The 23,744-nt window shown below is 39.6% G+C and overlaps 1 protein-coding gene across 1 annotated transcript; it reads right to left on the bottom strand.

The window, feature by feature from the left end:
- Nucleotides 1-1,826: 1,826 nt before the first annotated feature.
- Nucleotides 1,827-19,708, bottom strand: erbb3a (erb-b2 receptor tyrosine kinase 3a). The gene is made up of 29 exons (XM_042407572.1): nt 19,621-19,708; nt 12,616-12,773; nt 12,019-12,205; nt 11,518-11,643; nt 11,349-11,414; nt 10,524-10,642; nt 10,091-10,232; nt 9,739-9,852; nt 9,053-9,170; nt 8,854-8,927; nt 8,652-8,742; nt 8,473-8,490; nt 7,924-8,147; nt 7,693-7,825; nt 7,439-7,532; nt 7,132-7,286; nt 6,997-7,050; nt 6,756-6,897; nt 6,553-6,672; nt 6,351-6,449; nt 5,604-5,789; nt 5,316-5,471; nt 5,055-5,130; nt 4,770-4,916; nt 4,557-4,654; nt 4,255-4,455; nt 4,081-4,149; nt 3,714-3,975; nt 1,827-2,928 (listed from the first exon to the last, which is right to left on the bottom strand). Exons 1-29 carry the CDS (start codon nt 19,706-19,708, stop codon nt 2,129-2,131), a joined length of 4,317 nt encoding a protein of 1,438 aa, XP_042263506.1. The 3' UTR covers nt 1,827-2,128.
- Nucleotides 19,709-23,744: the final 4,036 nt, after the last annotated feature.

Raw genomic sequence — 23,744 nt, 5'->3', positions numbered from 1 at the left:
GGTCTAAAATATCTGTGGATGACAAGAAGAGCAGATGTTGTTAAAGCAATGTAAACACTTCTGAAAAATCTGTGTTGATATATATTTATTTAAAATCTTTTTTTTTTTTTTTTTACTATTTCCTAATTTATGCTGTTCCCTTTGCTCCATTTATTTTCACTATTTTTTTATTTATCATAGCCTATTATTCTGTGATGTGTCTTGTTTTTTTTTCATTTACAGTATTATCCTTTGTTTTATCATATATTATGCTTGTGAACAGATCTTGTTTCTTTCTGTTTTTCTATGCCTTGTGGTTGTTATTGAATTGTTTTGCAAGTTATTTAAAAAAAAAAAAAAAAAAAAGAACAAGAACTTTCCAATGTACAGAATTATGTTTTGTGATGCCTGACAATTCAAAATGGTATAAGTACTGGAAGAACTTGTCTAACCGTTTTACACTATATGACCTTTTCTTTAAAAGTTTGTTTAGCCTCGTTATGGCAATGAGGAGATCATAAAAATAGAGTCATTTTAAACCTTTGACTATTTTAATAATTTGACATGATGTCAATTTTTTTGTTACTATGGTCAGAATTATTATTATTATATTTATTAGCATTAGACAATGACAAGCTTCTTCTGGACCTTTCAACCATATCTCAGGGTCTTCATCAGCGGATGGAGTTTGATATCATTTTATTCTAATTTTAGGTTTTTAAGATCTGGACAACAGATGAAAATGAGTATTTTAGGCTAACTCTGGCTCTTTTCCTGTTAATTAATGAGCATTGTCACTGTCAAGTAAATAAACAAGTGAAATCCACTGTGAGATGTGGATGAAAGCTGGTACAGTAAGTGGTAAAAGTGTTAAAAATTAAGTTAAAAGCAGTTTCCGAGGTCAAGAATGAATTCTCAAGCTCATTAATAGACCTAAATAGTCTTCATTTCACCCACTGCACACACTAACATTTCACTCACAAGTTAAGACCTGCGCGCCCGCACAGGTGTTTTCACTTATTACGGCGAATCTTCTGCTCAGGTCGAAGTTGGGCGTAGCTATAATTATGTGAGGCCATCAAACCTCATGCACCAATAAGATTGGGAGGTTTACTTGGGAGGTTTATTCAATTTAATACAGTCCTCAAAGGAGCTTAAATCCAGCATGACAAGTCCACAGGTGTGTATGGTTGCATGGCCTTTAGAGGACAGGTTCACATTTTTTCAAGTCTGTCTTAAAACAACAGTCAGGAGCCCAAATGAACATTGAAACAGGTTTTTCTTGCTGTAATCATTCCTCCTGTTCATACTGGCCATTAGAAGGTCCCTTCATAATGGACTTACAATGGAAGTGATGGGGACCAAAATCCACAGTCCTCCTTCTGTGCAAAAATGTATTTAAGTTTATCTGAAGCTAATATGAAACTTCAGTCATCCAAATGAATCAAATCAAGTAGATATCTTTCAACGTTACAGTCTATTTAGTGCCAAAGTTCCTCTTTTTGTTACTATACTTCCACCGCAGCTCAACAGGGAATTTGATGCACTTGATATGACTGAGGCTTCATATAAGCTTCAGATTAACATTTAAATGCATTTTTGCACAAAATGACTGTATGGACACACTGTGGAATTTGTCTCCCATCAATTACACTGAAAGCACATTTGAAGGGGATCTATTAATAGTATAATATAAACTTCTTTCAGTGTTCATACACCTGACTGTTTTAAGACAGACTTGGCAAATCCTTTAAAATAAAAAAGTTGCTGCTTCAGAATAGATATTCAAAATATTTTTTATTATTTGAGTAGAAAATTTACATATTTCACATATCATCATGAAAAGAGGTCTCAAACATAAATGTACAAACTCAAAACAAACAAATTTGTTCTCAAAAACATGGTTTGTTCTTTTCAAAATGTAAACAGAATAATATAGCTTGTAATCTGTTCGTTTCTGTTAGTGTTTTCAACATTCAGTGCTATTCATTCTGGCAATGCCCCAAATCATAACATCAGCCCATAACAGACAAAAGCTTAACGTGTGTCATAGGCTACATTTTTAACATGTCTCTTGATTGCATTTTCTGTTTCAGGTCCTTCATGAATACAAGTCAGAGGGAAGTTCATGAGATTTAAAAAGTGTTCTTCATGTGGGCACCGCATTGGGTTTCAGGAACATCCTGCTGTGCCAGTAGTCTGGATTGTCAAAGGATCTGTCTCCAGCTGCAGGTTCCCCGACCCCAACTCCGGCTCGCACTTTTACATAGCGTTCAAACGCATGTGCGTCTGTGCCTCCCGCTGCTCCCTCCCCTTGCCTTTGCATGTTCTGGTACACGACTGCATCTCCAGGCAGCACAGCAGCAAAGCAGTCCATGTCCTCGTACTCATACACCTCGCCCTCGTCCTTCCCCTGTATCTTCAGCTCCTTCTGATCTTGAAGAGCTTGTCGCAGCTTTGGCTGTCTGTTCGTGTAATGATAGTTACTGTCCTCCACATACTCGTCCTCTTCTTCCTCATCTTCCACCTCCCCTCCCAACCTCGCTTGTGTTTGAGGAAGAGGAGGAGGAGGAGGAAGAGGGTCATGTGCAGGAGGGCTTTCCTCTTTATCACTAACCCTAATATCCATGTATTCATATTCGACTTCTTGAGATTCCCGCTGCTCTGAATCCGAGCTCTGATTATTCCTCATCTGACCTCCCCTGCCCTCCAAAGACAGTGTGATGTCCCCTGAGCATGCCGTCGCTTGTGACGACACGGAGGAGGTGTGTTTCTTGTTCGTCTTCAGCCAGTGGGCGTTATCTTTGAGATGGTGGTTGTGCCTTGATGAGACAGGTGATACACACGTCTGCTTGTTCATGTACTCATATTCTTCATCACCCAAGAGGCCTGATGAATGAGACTTGCCCATCCTGCCGGTAGTGGCTCGAGATGAGGAAAGTAGGGTTTCTGAAATTGAAAAAAGTGAGGTAGAAATCAGTTTTTTTTCTTCTCCTTTTTTAATGGCTGATGAAGATGTAATCTCAAAACATTGTAGCTATACTCAATAATAATAATAACAATAATACTTTTTCAGTGTTCCGGGATTTTTTTCCCTGTTACTTTTTGCCAATACACCTGAGATAATCAAAAAGATGAAGATACCCTGTGTACAGCAGTGCCTCTTTCGTGGGTGCCAGCTGATGCAGGGCAAATTACAGAAAGTCAAAAAAGCATTCCAGCACACGCCAGGATACTAGGATAGACACTCTTCTAGGATGGACACACACTTTTTTGACTTTTGACACCTGATATAATGGGATGTATGTGCATATACTAGCTTCTTCTCTTTTTTTGTAACACCTTAGTTAGCACATGTAGTTTTTTAGCTTTTAATTTAGCTTTTTTATTATATAGGTGATAATTAGCTTTTTCTACATGTTGAAAAATTATCCCAATTTTCTCTTTGTTGACAAATTGGTTAATTGACTAATTGTTGCAGCTCTAAACAGGGTACACAAGTAAAGATGGTATATGATTTCATGCTCAGTTCTTGTAGTCGTCTCACAATGATGTTTCAGGTAATTTCTAGAAAAAAATGTGTAAAACTGCCAGTTTTGTATCATTCTAATTGGTGGTTGTGACACAGCAGAACTAAGCCAGACTTCCAGGGATATTACCTATTGTCCAAGAATGACTGTACAAGCCAGGAATATATCATTTCAATACGCAACAAATATGAATGATGGTATCACCTTTCTCTGGACTGTCACCAGGGAGCACATAACCATTTTGGTCTTCCTCCTCTATCTCTGGGGACGGCGTTTCTGGTGGCCCGCCAGACATGCTGTCTCTCTGCGATATGTAGGCACTGTCCTCACGATGACGTCTTCGTTTCAGGCTCCCTGCCAGAGAGAAGTCCTCACTCATCTCCAGTTCCAGTGCTGTGCCGCATCCCTCCGAGCTCTCAGACACAGTGCGGGCAGAGTTAAGTCGAGAGCGCGACTGCCACATAGCCTGAGACAATATGAACACCACTGCGTTAGAAAATGACCACAGTAGGATAAAGAGGATAATGTTGATGATATCTTTAAATTTATAGTAAATACTCATTTTAGCTACCTGTCCTGGGTTGTCAAAACCTGGTGTCATAGGCAGGTATCCAGCCCCGCTAGGCACAGTCAGAACCACCTTAACAAGTAAAGACAGAAGTGAATTTTAGATACAGGATGTGACAGAAAAGGCCTCACAAGACCTAAACTCTCCATAAAACTGACAGTAAGTGGTGTCCCCTACTCTGTGAGTGTCCATCCTGGAGAGGCGACTGAGGCTCCTGGACTGAGACAGGTAGTGGGGGGCTGGAACCATGCCATCCACCACAGCTTCCTCCCCCTTCTCCCCGAGTTCGAAGTCTAGATCATCCATATCATCCAGGTCATCAAGGTCTGCACTCCGCTGGGCAACCTCATCTGGAGCGTCTTGTTGGCTGCAGTCCTCCTGGTGGATAAAGAATGAATAAGTTGCCTCTGAGCTTTTACTGAAGTTCCAAAATACTATACATATTGAGTGGCTACTGATACAGACAGTACATGTCTTACTTTTATCACCAGGTAGCGAGGCGGATCTCTAGCCATTCTGGTGAATTCATTGGCGAGCTCTTTGAATGTTGGACGGACATTCTCATCAATCATCCAACCTGGAAATAAAGACAAGTGTGTGTTACAGTTTGCTACTCATTTCTATGTTGTTCCGGGGCTACATGTGTATTACTGCTGCTGTTTTGTAGGTCAGAACAAGAAGAAGATACTTACACTTGACCATAACCATATAAACATCAATGGTGCAAATTTGAGGCTGGGACAGACGCTCCCCCTTTTCCAGCAGATCAGGAACCTCCTGTGGACGCATCGCTGCGTACGGCTCTGCCCCACAAGACATCATCTCCCATATTGTCACACCTAAATGAATACGAAGGATTTAGTGGGCATGAAACAGCACCAATGGCACAGTAGCTCAAACATCCACAACTTTACTACTGTTTCCATCAACACTCAATATTAACAAAATTTGTAATTGTAAGGTGGTTTAAATCTCACCGTAACTCCAGACATCGCTCTGGTGTGTGTATCTCCGAAACAAAATACTCTCCAAGGCCATCCACTTGATTGGTGTCTAAAAAGGTAGAGAGAAAAGTGAAAAAAAGACCAGTATTTATTTTAAATACTTAAATGAAAAAGGCAGGATGAGGGCCTTTTCTCACACTGTGCAAATAAAAGTGAAGTCCTTTGCCAATGAACTTTGATCATGTTACTGAATGTCCATTGTCTACCATATCTTGTTTTCCAGACTATACGCACCTTGACCTCGTTGTAAAAGTACTTCTTGTCATCAGGGTAAAGCAGGTCTGCGATGCCATAGTCTGAGATATGGACGGTATAATTATTCTTCAGGAGCACATTTCTGGCGGCCAGGTTCCTGTGGACCATCCTGTTCTCCTCCAGGTAATACATACCCTGACAGGAAAGAACAAAAATGCATTTAAGGGCTTGAGCTGTCAGTGGAATACACAAAACAATGTGCATATATGTAAAAACACAAAGATTATTACAGACACAAAAAAATTGCTGAACCTGTTTGTATTTTACCTTTGCGATTTGAACACACCAGTTGAGCAGCCGCTGCGGACTGAGCTTGTTCTTGTTGTTCCTAACGTGCTCCAGCAGGGAGCCCTGGCTGCTGAGCTGGGTGACAAGTTGCAGGCTGGCACCGGGACAGATACCCAGGATCCTGACAACATTAATGTGGTCCAAGCTTCCCATCGTCATCATGTGCTGCAGTAAGATAAAGCCATTAGGGATTTTAAAAAGTCAATGCTCAGTGAGTAATAAAAGAAAATGTCATCGGAAATATATTTGGAATATTAAACACTCATTGCTTGTAGGTCTGAAGAGTTTATGGTTTGCTTCTTTGTGTGTGACAGCAGCTAAATTCACAGCAGGGACAATGGATTCACAACTCCACTGTTAATCTTTATGTTCAGTATGTTCCAAACAATCTTTACTTTGTCAATAAATTATCAAATATGCTACTTCCAGTAGATTGTTCGCAGGCAATAACATCACAGGAAAGTAGTGGATGTAACTATGTTGTGCAGAGTGTTTGAAACACACTGAGTAAACTGAAGAGTTTTATGCTGCAGGAATCGTTCAAAGGGGTTCAGTGCACATTTTGACACGCATGACTCTGGTTTGCCGGAGGAATCCATTGCACCTGCTATGAATCCAAGGTGACTCCACAAAGAAGAAAGCTACAAACCTCTCAGAGCCACCTGTCAATCCTTTGAGTATTTGACACAGAAAATATATATTTTTCTTTGAGTCATGTTTTCTCACATCTGTTAGTTCGTGGAAGGTCTGCCGGCCAGTGCGATCATTAATAGTCTTTATGGCAACAGGAAGCTTCACTGTATCACCTTCAGGAATCCAAACGCCCTGTGAAATACAGAAAGCAGAGAGACATAGAGAGACATTACTTTTAAATAAGCAACAAATGTGCAAAAAGAGGATTGTAAAGGCAACTGTCAATCAGCTCTACCTTATGGACTGATCCAAACACTCCGTTACCCAGCAGCTTAATCTTACGCAGCTCTGTGGGTTTCAGGAGCCGAGCATGGACTTTGGGGCCCTTCTCTCCAGGATCCAGTGGCTCAAAACTCTGTGGGCACATGGAGTATGTTAGAACAAACCCAACTGAAGAATAACAACATTGTGACAGCTAAACTATAGACTCAGACTCACCTCTCCACTCTCCATATATCTTCTCATTGCTCGCTTGCGCCGGATGGCGAGACCTCGGCGGTAGAGAATAGTCAGCATGAACACAGAGAAACCAACAAATAGAAGGGCAATCACTCCCAGAACGATGCCCGTGGTTGCTTGTCTAGTGACACAGATGAAAAGGAAAGAGAGATGTCATGTTACTGGCACTTGACAGAGAAGCCAAATGTCAAAGTTATTAAGAATAAGAAGAGAAACTTACCCAGACATGTTTCGGGGAGTCCCCACACAGTCCCCAATTCCTGGGCCGAAGCACCTAAACAGAAAAGGGATGAATTAAGAACAGAAAAAAACATGCATATGTGTGCATACACACAGATCTCTACTCATTCCTCACCCTTGGGTACAGTTAAGGTGGCACGGTTCACAGCGGCCTTGCTTGTTGGGGTATTTAAAGATGACCTCCTCCCCTCCCATCACGCCCTCAGGACACATGGAGACGCAGTGCGGACCGTCCTGCAGACTGGCGCATGCTATACACTGATCTGCTCCCTGGAGAGAAGGAGAGACAAAGTCAGCGGTAGTATGGAGTGGGCCACTAGGTGGCAGCAGCACACCCACAGTAATTACGACGCAATACTTGAACTTGAGGAACTGATTTGTTGTGTACATATTATTGTGATAACTGAAAAGAGAAAACATACCGGGCCTGTGCACATCTCCTTCCCCTCCTGGACCTTACACTCAGGGTGGCAGGGCATACACTCGCCTGACTGAGTGGCAAACTCCCGCCTCTCCCTGCAATGGGGGCAAAAAGTCATTCACTTTCAAAATCTCTCAACAGATTGTAGATAACATTGAATACTTGGGGCAGCTACACCACAGCAAACATTACTCACATAATGCAAACAAGTTGGATATTATTACTCATATTGTTATTTATTTTGTGAACACTGACCCGGTTAAGAACATGCAGTTTGGCACGCAAGTTCCTCCTCTGCTGTATTTCTTGCACGACAGACACTGGTTTGGCCCTGGACCCCAGCAGCCATCAGTGGAGCACAGGGGGTCACACACATGACCCTCAGCGACTACACACACACACACAATAGAACAAAAAAGACTGAGCCATCATCTACACTGTGACACAGACAAGGGAGCTGGTTCAAACTGATCCGACCTCACTCACCACACTCATTTCTCGGTCGGTTCTCTTTGACGTCAATGTGCTTCTGGCGTTTCTGGCGCTGAGGACGGGAGCTGCTGGTAAATATGCGCGTCCAGTTGACAGTGTCGTGATAGCACAACTTTTTGTTTCCTGTGATGTAGACACTGCCGTCGTTTATCTTTCGCAAAGAGCGTAACCCCAGTGAGGTCAAAGAAGGGATCTTCATCACCATCAGGGCGTAACCCCTGAAATTGGAGATAATGAACTAATAAATGCTGTGTTACAAATGAATAGTTGCCAGTATTGTCATTGTGTTTAAAATTTGGCGAGAGACCCTGATTTTGCAGCCAAATTTTGTGTTCATTTTCATCAGAAAGAGCATGCAAGAAAAACATGTGAACTCATTAAAGGGTTGAACCCACCACCAACTCAATTACACCTTTCCAGCATCGAATCAGCCCTGCAGGAGAAATACCATTTACCCGTAATAGTAACCAAGAAAGATATGTTGTGGAAAAAAAAAATCATACAAGATGAAAGAGCGACGGGCATGTAAAATATTTACTGTACCTTCTAGAGCTCACTCCTCTAAATGTGGTAAAAAGGATGTGAAGGGGATACAAAGATACAAGACACAAATCAGATTTATGCCAGTGGAGGCTAATATGCAGTAACATGATAACATCGTGACCTTTGTCAGAGAGAAACAAAAACAATGTCAGAACAAAGAGAAAACAACAACTGCTCACCTGTAAAGTGTTCTGCCTTGAATTGTTTGGAGGTTGGAGAAGACTGACAGGTCAGACATGTTTTCAGGCCACGACTGGATACTGAGGATGTCTGAAAAGGGAGACATTGTGTTTCAGCGGCTTTAACCAGACTGCAAACACTGTGAGGCGTCCTAAAAAAATGACTTTGAGTTTAAAAATCAGCTCCCACATACAAACACACCTGTAATCTCTCGCACAGTGTTGAAGATTTTTAGTTTCTCCGGATCGAGGGCTGGTACCTGGTTGTATTCGTCACTTTAAACAGAAAAAAGGAGATAAAAAATAAAGGTCTGTTGCAAAAAGCACACAAGGAAATGTTTATTAACCTAATGGTGATTATAAAAACTCATGACGACTGTTATAACAAAGAGTCTCGTTACCCTTTAATCCCAGTCACCAGGAAGTGAAGACTGCCCTGGATCTTAGTGCAGTTTATAAAACTGTTGATGTTTGAAGCATCGACAGTCTGTCGATTTTGAGTTCCTGTGCCAACGCAAACTGAAAGGAACATGAAGAGGAAGAGGTGGTTAGAAGAAGTTAAATGAAGGTGAAAGTAATTAAACATCAGTTAGAAATGAGCAGCAGTTGAACTTAATACTCAACATTGCAGGGAAATATTGCATTTTTTACTCCAGAAGATTTATTTCACAGCTATAGTTACTTTGCAGAGTACAGTTTTATATATAAAACAATCAACAAATAAAATCTGACTTTTGTTTTTTACTAGATTAAACTACCTAACAGTATTCCAATGAATCAACTCAACTAGCTACACATTATGCTGCTTAGATGAATTAAATTAAATCATATAATACATACAATGATATAAATGGCATTTTGCACAATAAATACTTTTGATACATTTTCTGACAATAGTTTTTCAATTTTGAATGCTGAACTTTTACTTGAAACAGTCTTTTTATGTGCATATTTCTTAAGTAAGGGATACTTCTTCCTCAGCTGCTGACCAGAGCAGGAGAGGGTTAGTTTAGCTTGTCTCTCAGTTACATTAAACAACTGCCATGAATGAATAGTGAGACAGTTTTTGATGGGTTTTTTTGAGTACCTTTTGGACAGAGGCCACTACAGGGTTTGCATATTTTCACTCCGTTTTTCTCCACCTCCATATTATCAGAAGGACAGTTGCTCACACACGAGCTGCCGTCCACCACAAAATTTTCTATAAAAAAAACAGAAAATTGCACGAATAAGGGACTCAAACAGCATTAAACCATGAGTAACATAATCAGATTAAGACAGACAAAGTGCAGCAGGAGCTTTTGGAGAAACTTTTAATGACCAGCAGACTGTAAAACATAATAACTGCATTGATAAGACAGAGATAACAACGACTCCATATCAACTGTAACTCTGTGAGAATTATTTGTGAGTAAGGCAGCCTGTATATGTGGACTTACGGGGACACTGGGCCACACAGATAGAGCCATACTGGTACTTTGCATTGGGGTTGCGCTCCAGTTTGAATGTGTGCTTGTTGTAGATCAGGGTCTGGGGACACTGAGGCACGCAAGAGCCCGAGTCGTTGAAGTTCCTGCAAGCCTGTAAAACATGATATACAGCACGATCAGTGACAGAGCTAATAGATTTGTTTTGTGTGTTTGTGTTTTTCTTTCACAGCAGGTGAAAGAAAAACACAGGTGTTACTAATAACATTAACGATGGCCTTGTTATATTCAAGTCTCCCAGTAAGCTGTGACAGTGTGACAGTGATCCTGAAACTGAAGCAGCTAAATGGAATCCAGCCATTGTTAATTTTTTTATTTACACCTGCTTTTCCTACTGTGACATGTCAGAATTTCTGTTCATTTAAAAAAAGGGCCAGAGACTCACAAAGCAGTCTGTGTCCAGAGGTCCAGTGCAGCCTCCAGCACACTCGCTGTGACAACACTCACTCGGGTTTCTACCAAAGCATCGGCGGTTACACTGAGGGGCGCACACACTCTTTGTCACTGAAAGAGAGTTGAGTAGCATGTTAATTTGTTAAAGCATAGGTTCATGTTTTTTCAAGTCTGTTTCAGAACAATAGTCAGGTGCCCAAATGAACACTGACCAATGTTTTGCTTCTTGTGTTCATACCATTAGAAGATCACTTCATAATGTGCTTTCAGTGTAAGTGACAGAGGACAAACTTCATAGTCCTCGTTTTGTGCAAAAATGTATTTCAAAAGTTTATCTGTAGCTTATATGAGGTCTGAGTTAGTCAAATAAAGTAGATATCTTCAACAGTTACAGTCTTTTTAGTATAAAATTCCCTCTTTTTTTTCCTCAGACAGTGTTTTCCCTGTTGGAAGTATAGTAACAAAAAGTTTGGCACTAAAAAGACTGAAACTCTAAAAGATACCCACACAATTTGGCTAATTTAGACGGCTGAAGCTTCATATTAGCTTCAGATAAACTTTTAAATACATTTTTGCACAGAAGGCAGACTGTGGATTTTGGCCCTCATCACTTACATTGTAAGTGCATTATGAAGGGATCTTCTAATGGCCAGTGTGGACAGGACGAATGATTACAGCAAGAAAAATCTATTTCAATGTTCATTTGGGCTCCTGACTGTTGTTTTAAGACAGACTTGAAAAATTGTGAAACTATTCTTGAATCCATTACAGGATTGAGGTGACACATGGTAAATAAAGAGATGTCGATGTCACTTACAGATCTGACACGTGTCATTCCCAGGACCCCAACATGGCACGTCTCCACATGCTTCGTTACAGGGCTCTGAGATGTAATTTTATCATCAGTGGATACATTTTCACATTTTAAAGCAGAGATAGGAGATAATTGATGCTCATATGTGTAATTATCATCCATTTTCACTCACTTTCAGGCCCATTGGTCTCTATCATAATATGTGCTGTTACATCCTTCACTATGTCCAGCCAGTTCACCTGCGGGGCGTAGCTCAGGTACTTATTCTGGATGATCTTGACTCCTCCTTCCAGTATCTCTGTGGGCACACATGCATTTAAATAGGGAAGGACAATTAACAAAGCAAGCCAGAACATGCCCATGACTCATCCTATCAAACTCTGGTATTCGCTGTTTACTACCGCATATACAAACTCAGTATAATGTGCCGGGGCTCATGTTACACTGGCAGTTGAGCGGTTGAGCACGAGACATTCCTGGGACTTCATATCACTGCGACTACACACACCGCTGCTCTCTGAACGACCGGTACTCTGAAGGTGTGGCTGCACCGTGTGGGTGTGGGAGCTGAGCTGAGTGTCACCACCAACCTGACGCTTATCTACTTCATGCATCCCGGCCTCCCACACTTAAACACACTCATTCAAGCTGACTAATGTGACAGCCTGCGTACCTGTGAGGTGCGTCAGTCCCAGCTCCTGCAGGCCATGCTGGCCGTCCTTCTGATAGTTGATCATCACAGCCAAGGCGTATCGATCTTCATATAATGTGGTGCCTCTGATGACGCGCAGGTGATCCAAAGGCAGGCGGCTGAACTCATTGACGGCGAACAGGATGTAGCCTGTCACCTCCCTGATAGACTGCAGGGGTTAAAAAGACACAAATTAAGAGGAGATATTTTTAGACTTTATTTTGCTTTTGTTAGTCATTTTATTTATTATCAGAGTCCCAATCTGACAGCACAGGTGTGTTTTGCTTGTGCTTTTAGTCGCCCTGATTGTAGTGCAGTGATTAACTTATAAAGGATCTTATAGGGGGATATAAATGAGTTCATTGTGCATTTGAGACACTGACATCAGCGAATCTGCTTTGGTTTTCAGTGAAGCCTGTTTCTGACGTCGCAGACTGAAATAAGTTGATCCATCTCCTTGTCTAGACTGGTTCCCAGTTCTTCTAAAGGCTTCATGCAGTGACACATACTGTATATTGTAGTTCCGTGAAAGGAATAATATGTTGTCTCTGTTATGCCTCTGTGTGTTTAACGACTCACCTGCAGGAAGGAGAAGTCTCTGGTGTGCTCCATCATGGTGATCTCAAGGTTGCCCATTATGATCTCACAGCCGGTGTACCTCTCCTTCATCAGGTTGTACTGGACCTCTGAATTTCCCGTCACGCTCAGACCATTCTGGGTGCCGGAACAAACAGCCACTGGAAAAGTAAAGAAAGAGCAAGTTCCTGTTAATGTCTTTACTGTCAGTATGTTAGATTAGAAACACAAATTTAAAAGATAAGTCTGGTGATACTATTATTTTCTTCTTGTCAGCTGTATTTGATCTTATTCCTCTGTGCCATACACCTCCAGTGTCGTCCAAAAACTGTTAAAACACATCAATGAGCCACATCGTTGCACTGAAGGACATGTTTTTTTATTACGATGAATGTGGGCACTGTAGTTTATGTTGAATCAATTCCATGTACACTGTCTTACTGCCATAAATACTCAATAGAGCACAAATTGTGTATTAATTCGCAGCTGAAAATAGTCCCCAACAAATATACTTTTTACTCCTGTTTGAGTTACATTTGCTAAAAACTACAGTGACCAGCTGTTTTAGAAAATTTAGTAATTTTAAAAATGAAGCTAGATATTTGTGACCCATGTTAAAAGATTTATGTTTAAGTTGGAACTAGTGGTGTTGCGGCTGAACATTACAGACAGCAGAGATGAACTAACATATTGTTGGTTTTCATGGGATTTGTTATAATAATTTTACAACATTTTACAGCTTTATGTATTATGTGAATTATCATCTTTACACAGTGGAAAGAAAGCAGTAGAGTTTGGCAAAAGTTAAATTCACTTATGTCCACACAGTGGTACAATACAAGTAAAAGTATGGATTTTTTTATTAAATCATTAAACAGCACAATCTTTTATGAAGACTGTTTTATGCCTCTTACTACAAGCCTCTGTGTTAAATATCAATGGATGTACTGTAACAGTGTGAAACAAGCTGAGGATTGTAGACAGGCCATGTCCTTTTTCTGAAACAAATATACAAGGCCTTGTTTATGGTCTGTGGGAGTTCAGCCATTCAGCGTCACTTGAGGGCTGCTTTGCTATTCAAATGCCAGAAAGGACAGAAGCAACAGAGAGAAAATGGAAGGAAGAGAGAATTTGGGCATGACAATGAATCTCAAAGTCATCTAGAAATCAATACTTCAAACAAACACACAAACTTATGTACTGTGCAAGTTGGCACATATGTACAATATGACCAAAAGTCCCCTGTCCATGTACTTTTGTTAGGTGCTGTTTTTCACAGAGGGAAATCATCAGTGAAGGGAAATCTTGATGCTACAGCATACAAGGATATTTTAGACAATAATGATCTTCCAACTCTGTGGCAACATGACAACATAAAGCAAGGTCCATAAAAATGGTTTGGTGTGGAAGAACTTCCCTGACCTGCACAGACCCCTGATCTTAACCCCCTTCTCCATCCATCCAACACCTTTGGGATGAACTGTGATCCAGGCTTTAACAACCAACATTAACAGACAATATCATTCCAAACTCTTGTGGAAAGTCTTCCCAGTTTGTCCCCAGTCACACACATTAAATATGCTTGACACACTTACAAACATATTCCATCTACTAACATCAGAGTCCAAACAGAGCCCAGTAGAACAACAGGATCAACAAGGGCATAAAAAGGCTAATGATTATTAACCAAGCACTCAAAGCACAGTGTGTGTATGAGAGGGAGAGTGTGTGTGTGTGCAAAACGCATGCCCTATGTGTCCATAAAGTTCTGATAAGAGTCACTTTATTGTTATGTTTCTGAGAACAGCAGGTTCACAGGAACTGGCTTTGTACCAAACATTATAAAGGATCAGTTCATCTGAATCAGAAAAAACACAATTCACCCCTCTGCTTGGCATTTAGCCATGCAGATAGTTTTGTTTTCATATTGAAATCTCTAGCTCTGAAAGTCTTGTTGTCACTGCAATGCAGCAGAGCTGAATGGAATTTTGTTTACGCTACTCGAGGCTTTCTTTCCAAAAATAATGTCTCACTCAGGGTAGCAAGGTCTGTTTATTATCAAGGTCAGGTCATTGTTTCTGGGAAGACACCTTGATTTCTTTAAATGTTATTTTTAAATGTTATTTTTAAATGCCTTGAGCAACTCAAACACAATTCACCTCCATTTTATTGGAGTAGAGACATCTTAAAACCTAAGCACATAAAAAAAAATGTCGGCATGGCGACACCACAGCACACCACTAATAGGAAGTGGACAATATGTTTGGTTTTTTAGATTTGGGTCAGCTGACCCATTAACCGGCACTGATTTTACACATGACAATCAGTTTTCTTGGGGAGTACTACTCAGATACGTGACACAACCCTAATCATGTCATCAGGGTTATCTGGTCCGAGCTTGCGTATGACACGGTTTTAACAGAAACTCGGTGTTACAAACTGAAGGCATGAAGTGGGAAAGACCTGAGATTTTTCTAGACAGAAAAGGGTTTAATGCTGCATTCATGCAACGTTGACGGAATAAGAAGAACAGGAAAAACTGGGAGCATTTACGCAATATTCCAAAATGGCACTGCATTGCTAACCTTGCAGACATTTATGCTAAATTAGCTATTTTTAATGTATCACATATTTGTAGCACTTTGTTGACATGTGAAACCAGATACATAGCAATTATTTTTTTCTAATTAGTTGCATGGTTGTATCAGTGTTAATATTGGATTTTATTTACATGCAACTGCAGCTATTTTGCCATCAGTTTGTTCTCTACTTCTAGTGGGAGATCGTAGCTGTACAACTAGGAGGTTGACATTAATGTTTTTTCCACTTGGCTCATAATCATAATTGTATATAATTAAATATATACAATATAATTATAATTATATATTAATAATAATTATTATGGTCTTTACAATATGACATTAATGCAGCACAGCAAAAGACTGATGAGTTGCATTAAGGGATGTGTAGGATTTAGAGCTGCAGCAGTTAGTCAGTCAATTGATAGCAGGATTGGATTGAGAGTTAATGGTGCTTGGCCCATATAGGGACTAAATGTTGGGTTATCTCAGCCTCTGGATCAGTTTTGACCCTGTACATATCTGTTTCCTGCTACCACAGTGAGTTGATATAAGATTTGAGATGTGAGCCACCAGAAACGTTTTGCTGATTAAAAGCCATTCAATAGAAATGACATCAGTTTACGAGCTGCTCAAGGCCGAAACAATTAATCTACCCCACCTTAGTTAAGCCCTGAGATCAGTTCAGTGCTATCAGTGGATGACTCTTAACTGTTGACTCTACACCGTTTGAATTGCCTGTTGGGAAATACTCGGCGAAACACCTGCGCACAAACGTTTCAGGACTTTCCACGCAGCACAGTATGTAGAGAATGCATACAGAACAAGCACAACCCACTCTACTGGTGGGGGGGGGGGGGGGACAAACCAGTGTGTATGCACACAGTACAGTATGTGAGAAAATGGTATGCCCGCCATACAGACAATGCACAAGCTGCAGCTGTGGAAGCCGAAAATCTCAACAGGCTGAGTGGGTTTTCTCTGTCAAAGGACGACTTTCAGTGTTGGCAGATGGGTGGTGGTGAAAAAAAAGGAATGGGGTGGAGGGTTTAGAGTCAACACACACACATATACACACATGCATATAGACAATGGTCCTATTTTAAAAGACTACAAATCAAGTGTCGTAGTGCATCAAGATGTGAAGTCAAGCCTCTGTTACTCTTTGTGTGTCTCGTCACTCTTTACAAACACTGCAGTATGTCTTCCTTCCTACTTACTCCATCACTAACTATCATGTACAGTATATGGACTCTCCGCAAAAAGGTGTCATTGTCCTCGGCACTGAAGTGTAACCTAACACATGACGAAAACATTACACAGCGCAATTCGAACGAGGATCAGGTTTAGCTGTTATTTTCGTTCGTCTGTTACCAAGGTTTCAACACTCAAAAAAGAAGAGAGGCAGAGAAAGAAAAGAATAGAGGGAGGAGGAGATAAACAAGCTCAATAAAGCAGTTAAGATGATGACTGAGGTAAACAGAAACTTGGCACAGGATGGCAAGCGATTACTGCATACCTCACAAGTGAGCACGCGCACAAACATGCACACAAACACAAAGACAGACACCTGAGCACATGAACTACTTCATGGTGCGTTCACTGGTTCACAGCCAGAAAGTTGTGTACAAATGAAGTGAAATCATTTCTCTGTTCTCTACAGTGCGCAGGATTGCTCTGTCAAATGTTAGTGAGCAAACAGATGCAGAGAGTTGCTCAACATCAAGTGACATGCTTTGGCAACAGGAGCGACAGCATATTTGCTTTTTGACGCATCACTTATTTGGATAAGTCCTTCCTGTAAGAGTACAGAAGACATTTAAAAGGGTTCCACCTACTGTTGTTTTCCTCAAAGATAAGAAATTAAATCTTAAAAGGCAGCTGTTATATCACATAACATCATCTGAGAACTGACATGCACGGTTTGTTTTATATTGTACTGTTTTGTCATGATGACTATATATTAAATAAAAATCATCCTTCAGCAGGAAATGCAGGTAGTACCAAGCTGGCTACACCTGTGTTGTTTACTTACAATGTGGACATGTTTTCTGTCCCTCTGGTGCTTTATGAATATGCACACATGATGTGTGTATGTGCATATTTCACTTGCACCTGCTTTCTTGCAGAAAAGTGCAGCAGAAATTTAAAAATAAAATCATCTTTGAAGTGTTATAGAGGAAAACAGAAAACACCTTGATTGCTCGCAACTCAGTACAGCAGTAATTTTATTATTACTGGCCAGTTAACCTGATATATTACTGTTGATATGTTGATACAAAGGTCGGTGCAAAGATTCACCTTTCTGCGTCACAACAACAGCAACCTCTCTCACAACTGCCTCTTTACTGCATAACAATATCCTGTTAAACAACTGTGTGTTTAATAACTGTGTCTCTGAAATTCCTTTAAATAATATTAGTTGAAATATTTTTGATTTGGCAGCACTTAACCTATAAAAGTGACTCAGAACAAACAGGTGCTTCAATCTGAACAACTTCTGTATCTTTTATGAAACAAAAAGTACAGTTAGTTTATTATTGTCCAAACTGTTATGGTGTTAAGAAGCATATATCTCATTATTTGCTCTCCTAGATCAATACAATTTAAACAATCAAATGGTCCTACTGATTAGATAAAGGGGTTTGTAGGTTTTTTTTATAAGTGTTTTTTATTGTTCTTGTTGTTTTTGTAGTTTTAGTGTTTTGCCCAGATGCCCGAGGATCGTCACCTGAGCATCAGCGTCCTCAGATGGATGATCTCATGCTCATTGTTTTTCTCATCCAAAGAGCGCCATTTGATTCACCTACAGCCAGGTGACGCAACGAGAACACAGAGGTAATGTTCACAGCGTCTCACTGAGTTTCAAATCACAACACCTCGCTCTGCCTCAAACACTCAGCGATGGAGAGTAACTCAGTATTTCCTCAAGTACTGTACTAGAGTAAAATTACTTGTACCGAGTATTTCTACTTTATGCTACTTTCTATTTCTATTCCACAATATATCAAAGTGAAATATAGTACCTTTTACTCAAATTTGTGTCGTAGTTAGCCTCTAGATACTTTTAGAGCTGAAAGAATTTTATGATTAATCGATTAGTCCATCGACAGAAAATTAATTGGCTAGTCAATCTATCGATTTCAATCAAAAATACGAAACATTCCCTGGTTCCAGCGTCTCAGGTGTGACAATTTATTGCTTTTCTGTGTCTTATAAGATAACAAATTGAATATTGCTTTGGACTTTGAGCTTTCAGACTTTGAATTTGAGTTTTAGAGTGTGACGGACATTTATCACTATTTTCTTTCTCATTTTAGACAATTTGATTAATTGAGAAAATAATCAGCAGATTAAAAATGAACATAGTTTCAGCCCTGGTTAATTAAAAGATGAAGATTTTAAATACATTTTCCCACCTAGTAAAAAGAAATAGAAAAAGCAGTAAAGTAGCTCAACCAGCTACAACCATAAAATGCAGCTCACATTGTAACACATCAATAACAATTTGATCATAACATTTAGCTGTACAATATCCTGATAGGAGCCGTTCTACTCCCTAATAAGTCCTCCTAATATGCATATTTTAGGGTTTTTACAAGGCTTTTACTTGTATTGGAGTACATTTATAATTTGATATAACTTCTTAAGCAGCTTAGTAAATCTGAATACGTCTTCCACCACTGACTATACTGAATTTAAACATATCAGAGGTAAGTTTTTTCTATTTTAAAGGAAAGATCTTTTCGGCTGACTGGTTTTTGAAGCTGCGGTGAAAGGTTGGGCCACTCTGTCACAAAACCCTGAAACAGTCAGACAATTGAGACAAACACAGTAAAGCACACAGAGTCGTGGGAGAGGTGCAGGTGACTCACAGCAAACAAGTTTTACGTGTGCAGAACAGGTTCTGTGTCTGGGGTTTATGAGACAGGAGTTTTCCTACATCAGAGCTCCTATTGGAGTAATTAACTCTAATCCAGGTGTTCAGAGGGATTTGTCAAGGTAAATGAAGGCGGATATGTGATTCTGCCCAGTGTGTGTGTGTGTGTGTGTGTGTGTGTGTGTGTGTGTGTGTGTGTGTGTGGACCAGGTACACATAAATCTGTTTATACAGTCATGTTGTGGGGACTCGCCTCCCTTATGGAGACAAAAAGTACCCTTAACATATATCATTAATTTTAGGGTGAAGACTTTGTTAAGTTAAGGTTAGTTTAGGGTTATATTAAGGTTAGGGTTAGGGTTATGGGGAGGTTAGGATAAGTCTCCAGGTAATAAATGTAAATCTGAAGTGATGATGATGTGTGTGTGTGTGTGTGTGTGTGTGTGTGTGTGTGTGTGTGTGTGTGTGTGTGTGTGTGTGTGTGTGCGTGCGTGCGTGCGCGCGTGCGTGTGTGTGCGTCTGTGTGTGTGTGTGTGTGTGTGAGCGCACCTCCTTGTGTCTGAGCGCTGCAGAGTTGGAGAGCGCACGGCAGCAGGACGCACAGCACCTGTTGCACCTTCCTCACTAGCGCGGTCATCCTCATTTTAAATTTCCAGGCTGGTGACGTTTTAAATAAGCATTACCATCCTAAAAAAGAAGAAGAAATGTGTCCTTTTCACGTCCAAAATCGTTCTCGGTCGTTTTTCAGTCATGAGAGAGTCCATTTAGACTTGGAAACTGAATCAATCCAGATTGTCTTTTCGTATTCCTTCGTATTCCAAATGAAGGATTAAATCCACGCCGAACTGAAGAACCAGTTTGTGTTTTCCCTGTTTGACATTAAACTGAGTCTCTCGCTCCGGTCAGTGTGTGAAGAATCACTACAGCTCAGTGATTGGAGCGCAGAGGGGAGCCAATCAGCGGCCGGAGCGTCTTTTTCTCTGGCACTGATTTATCTGCGAGGGCCCCGCCTACAGCCGTACACCTTACTGCTTACAAAACCTGGAGACCAAATGCAAACCCTGAAAACACCTTTAAACGAATCACAGTGTTTCCAGTGATGCTTTCATTGCACTCGATTCAGATTTATCTTGATCAATAGGCTAATTGTGTTTGGATGTGATGAGAAGGATTCGTTTTTAAAATAAAACGTGAATAATGTTTATATGCGAAGCTGGTTTTGATGTGGGAGACTTTCTGTTGGATGTTGGTACACTGCAGAGTTCATGGAAAAGATAATAAAGATTTATTTATAAAGCACAAAAAAAAAAAAACGTTCAAAGTGCTTTACAATAAAATATTAATTGTCAAACAGGCAGGATATTAACAAACACAAGATCAACAAATTAGAGTTTATAAACAGAAATATTATTTTAAAAAAACATGACAAGAAACAAAAACGAGAAAAGTGATTACTTTTCATTTTTTTAATTCCAGTTGAATAGGATGACATGTTTTAATAGTAGGAGGTGAATTATTCAAAAGTTTAGTGGCAAAAAAAATCATTTCAATTGTGTGTGTGTGTGTGTGTGTGTGTGTGTGTGTGTGTGTGTGTGTGTGTGTGTGTGTGTGTGTGTGTGTGTGTGTGTGTGTGTGTGTGAAGGAGAGTGCATGACGGCAGGATGTACAGCACCTGTTGCACCTTTTCCTCATTAGCGTGGACTTTGTTCTCAAAGTCCTAAAACCTTCATACATGGAGATAGAAACAGAATTTTTTTTGTACTTCTGAGATTGTAATTACATGGTCACTATAAGTCACAGGACCAACATTTTAGGCACTTTGTCACATGTATTTAATATATCAAACTATTGTTTTCAGTATTAAAAGGCTTCACATATCCTGAACAGTAATGTGGGTATGAGTTTTTATCCCTATTCTGCATTTGTCATATATTTGATGAACATTTGACGAGTCACTCTAAATGTTCCCATTTCTCTGCTCAACCACTGTGAAAATGCAAATACAGAGTTGGACGTGTTGTACTCATGACTCATATTTCATAGAATATTCTTTTATTAAGTTCAGTTAATAAAGTTAAGTTAAGTTTCCACAACTTGATACACCTCAGGGCCATTTTGCATCACATTAACGGATAGTTCATATAGAAACTGACTCCCCACTCCCTCGTGGTTCCTCCATGTTAATGTAAAGAGTTTATCATTACAGTCAGAACAGGTGAGCTGCTTCCTCTTTCCCTTCATGGACTGAGAACATGTCTCCTCAACAAAGAGTGGAGCACTACTTCTCTGTATGTGTCACTCTGTCGCCTCATAATCTTTTTTACATCTGATTTCTTAACAAAGAGACTTTGACCTCTCCACTCCTTTATGGCGATGGCCTGAAATAAGGTTCTTTTACTACTGCATGATTTCTGTGCTGCACTCTGCAATAATCTGTGTGTGAGTCGAAGAGGAATTCAGATCCTTCACTTGTATAAAAAATACTCTATAAACAACTATAAACAAGATATATAAACTATAAACAACAGCCCTTCATTTCAAATCATACTTAAGTAAAAGAACAAAAGTATCATTACTTGCAAAGTGCAGCAGAATGTCATTAAAATATCAAAAGTAAATGAACTGATTCTGCAGAAAAATTGACCTTTAAAGGTATATTATTATACCTGACATTAGATTGTCAATACTGATGCAGCAGCATGTTACTGCTGGAAGTTGAATCAAGCTTTAACAACTTTACATACAGTTAGTAGTTTAGTCCAATTGATCCCAACCTCGGGGTCGGGCCCCTCCAAAGGGTTACCAGGTAAATCTGGGGCGTCATGAGATGATTCATGGGAGAGGAGAGCAGAAAAAAGCAAAGTTATGTGTCACAAATCTGTAGAAAATATTTGGACTTGTTTTTTTGTGAAACTCTGAATCATTGTACCTGTTTGGGCCCCAAACACTTATTCAAGTGAAACATCTCAGAAGTAAAGAGGGGAAACGTCTCTTACAGACATCTGAAACGTTACACGGGGCCCCAACTGCTTTTTTTCACTCATCGTGTGTTTTAATTTAAAATATTAATCAGAAAATTAAGTAGTAACTATAGCTATAAAATACATAACTAGTTCTTCAAAGTTGTACTTAAATACAGCACATCAGTAAATGTATTTATAGTTATTTTCTACCACTGATTGCCGTGATTGACGTATGAGTGTAGTTCAACGTTTCTTCAAGTGTTGAGTATGTTTCAAGACAGACGGAGATAAGGATGCATATCAGGAAGTTTTCTTCTAGAACCCTGACTTATATCTGGTTTGGTAAGAAAATCTCATATCTTGTCATCTTGTTATTTTGTCCCTTAAGCTTCATGCAAACATCTTCTGCCTGTAAAAGTGGGCGAACCAGCTGTTGTGGAAACTGGCTCTGCCTGCAGCTCCGGTCCGTCTCTCTCTCTCAGACACACAAACACGCATGAACACACACAAGCAACCTTCCCGTGTCTCTCTACCTGGACAAGTCTAATTACACAGTTATAAAGTTCACAGTTCACAGTTGAATACAATGATCTCCCTCATCTTTTCCTGTCAGAGTCACCTGAAACTTGAGAGGAGTGTTCAAAACAAATGGTTAATATTTCACCACTACCAGGAAGTTATTTTCAAAAAGTATTTCTTTTCCGTTTTGCCTCAGAGAAACAACTTGCTGCTCAGAATAGGTTCAGGAAAACTGAACTTAAAAATATTGTAACACAACTGACCCACATGCAACAGACTCTCTTCAAAACACACGGAAACAGACATAACGGACATAAAGTGTATGAAATCAAATAAAAAAACATGTTTCTGTTAAAGTGTACTTGAAGCCTACGTTTGACATAAAAGAAACACTTAAACATACTCTGAAAATCACTGAGTGATAAAGTTGTGTGGTAAAATCAATTAAAATGGACAAAAATTGCACCAGATTGACATGGCTGCAGCCAGGATTTTAGAAATACTGCAGTCATTTTGAGGAGAACAACATGCAGTTTTTGACTAACACTTATAACTCAATACTGAGTTCACTTCTTCAAAACTCTTCACACAGTTGACACAACAGAAGTCATCATCGACTAAATTGTAGATTACTTTTCATTACTTTGACACAAAATGCATTGAAGGACATCTTTCCAGATTCATAAAGTGCTTTCTCACTCACCAAAACTCTGTATATTTACAGTCCATGTTGCACATGCTCACATATTATTGTCAAAGCTGTTACATTTACATTCCAAAACCTACAAAATTACTGTAAATGTAAACTGCAATTCATTACATTTTGCTACATCTAAAAATAAATAGAAAATAGAAAATGAGCAACACTGAGCACCTCATTTCATTCCTTAATTAACTCTATGAAAGACTTGTGGACTAATTTGAATATTTTCCCATGTTTAGAAAATATAACTAGTTGTTTAAATTTAACTATTTTAAAAGTTTATTTATTCATTTTATGTATTTCTTTATGTTTCTCTGACTGAAAATGACCAAATTTAAGGAGCATAAGTAAAAAAAATATGGTATTTGTCTTTTAAAAACAGACAATGTGGAACTTTAAATTGTAAAATGTAAACTGTACTTTACTCATTCAGAGGACGTGACCTCTGTATCCTCACCAGCAGCCCTGCAGACATAACCCTTCACACT

Source organism: Thunnus maccoyii, chromosome 3 (genome assembly GCF_910596095.1).
Source record: "Thunnus maccoyii chromosome 3, fThuMac1.1, whole genome shotgun sequence".
Taxonomy (NCBI): domain Eukaryota; kingdom Metazoa; phylum Chordata; class Actinopteri; order Scombriformes; family Scombridae; genus Thunnus; species Thunnus maccoyii.
This window is presented reverse-complemented; position numbering and strand designations above follow the sequence as displayed.

Coding starts and splice junctions, on each gene's coding strand:
- erbb3a (XM_042407572.1), bottom strand. CDS start 19,708: ATGACCGCGCTAGTGAGGAAGGTGCAACAGGTGCTGTGCGTCCTGCTG. Junction 11,644..12,018: donor GGGACTGACGCACCTCACAG/GTACGCAGGCTG, acceptor GTGTGCCCACAG/AGATACTGGAAGGAGGAGTC. Junction 7,287..7,438: donor AGGAGATGTGCACAGGCCCG/GTATGTTTTCTC, acceptor CCTTCTCTCCAG/GGAGCAGATCAGTGTATAGC.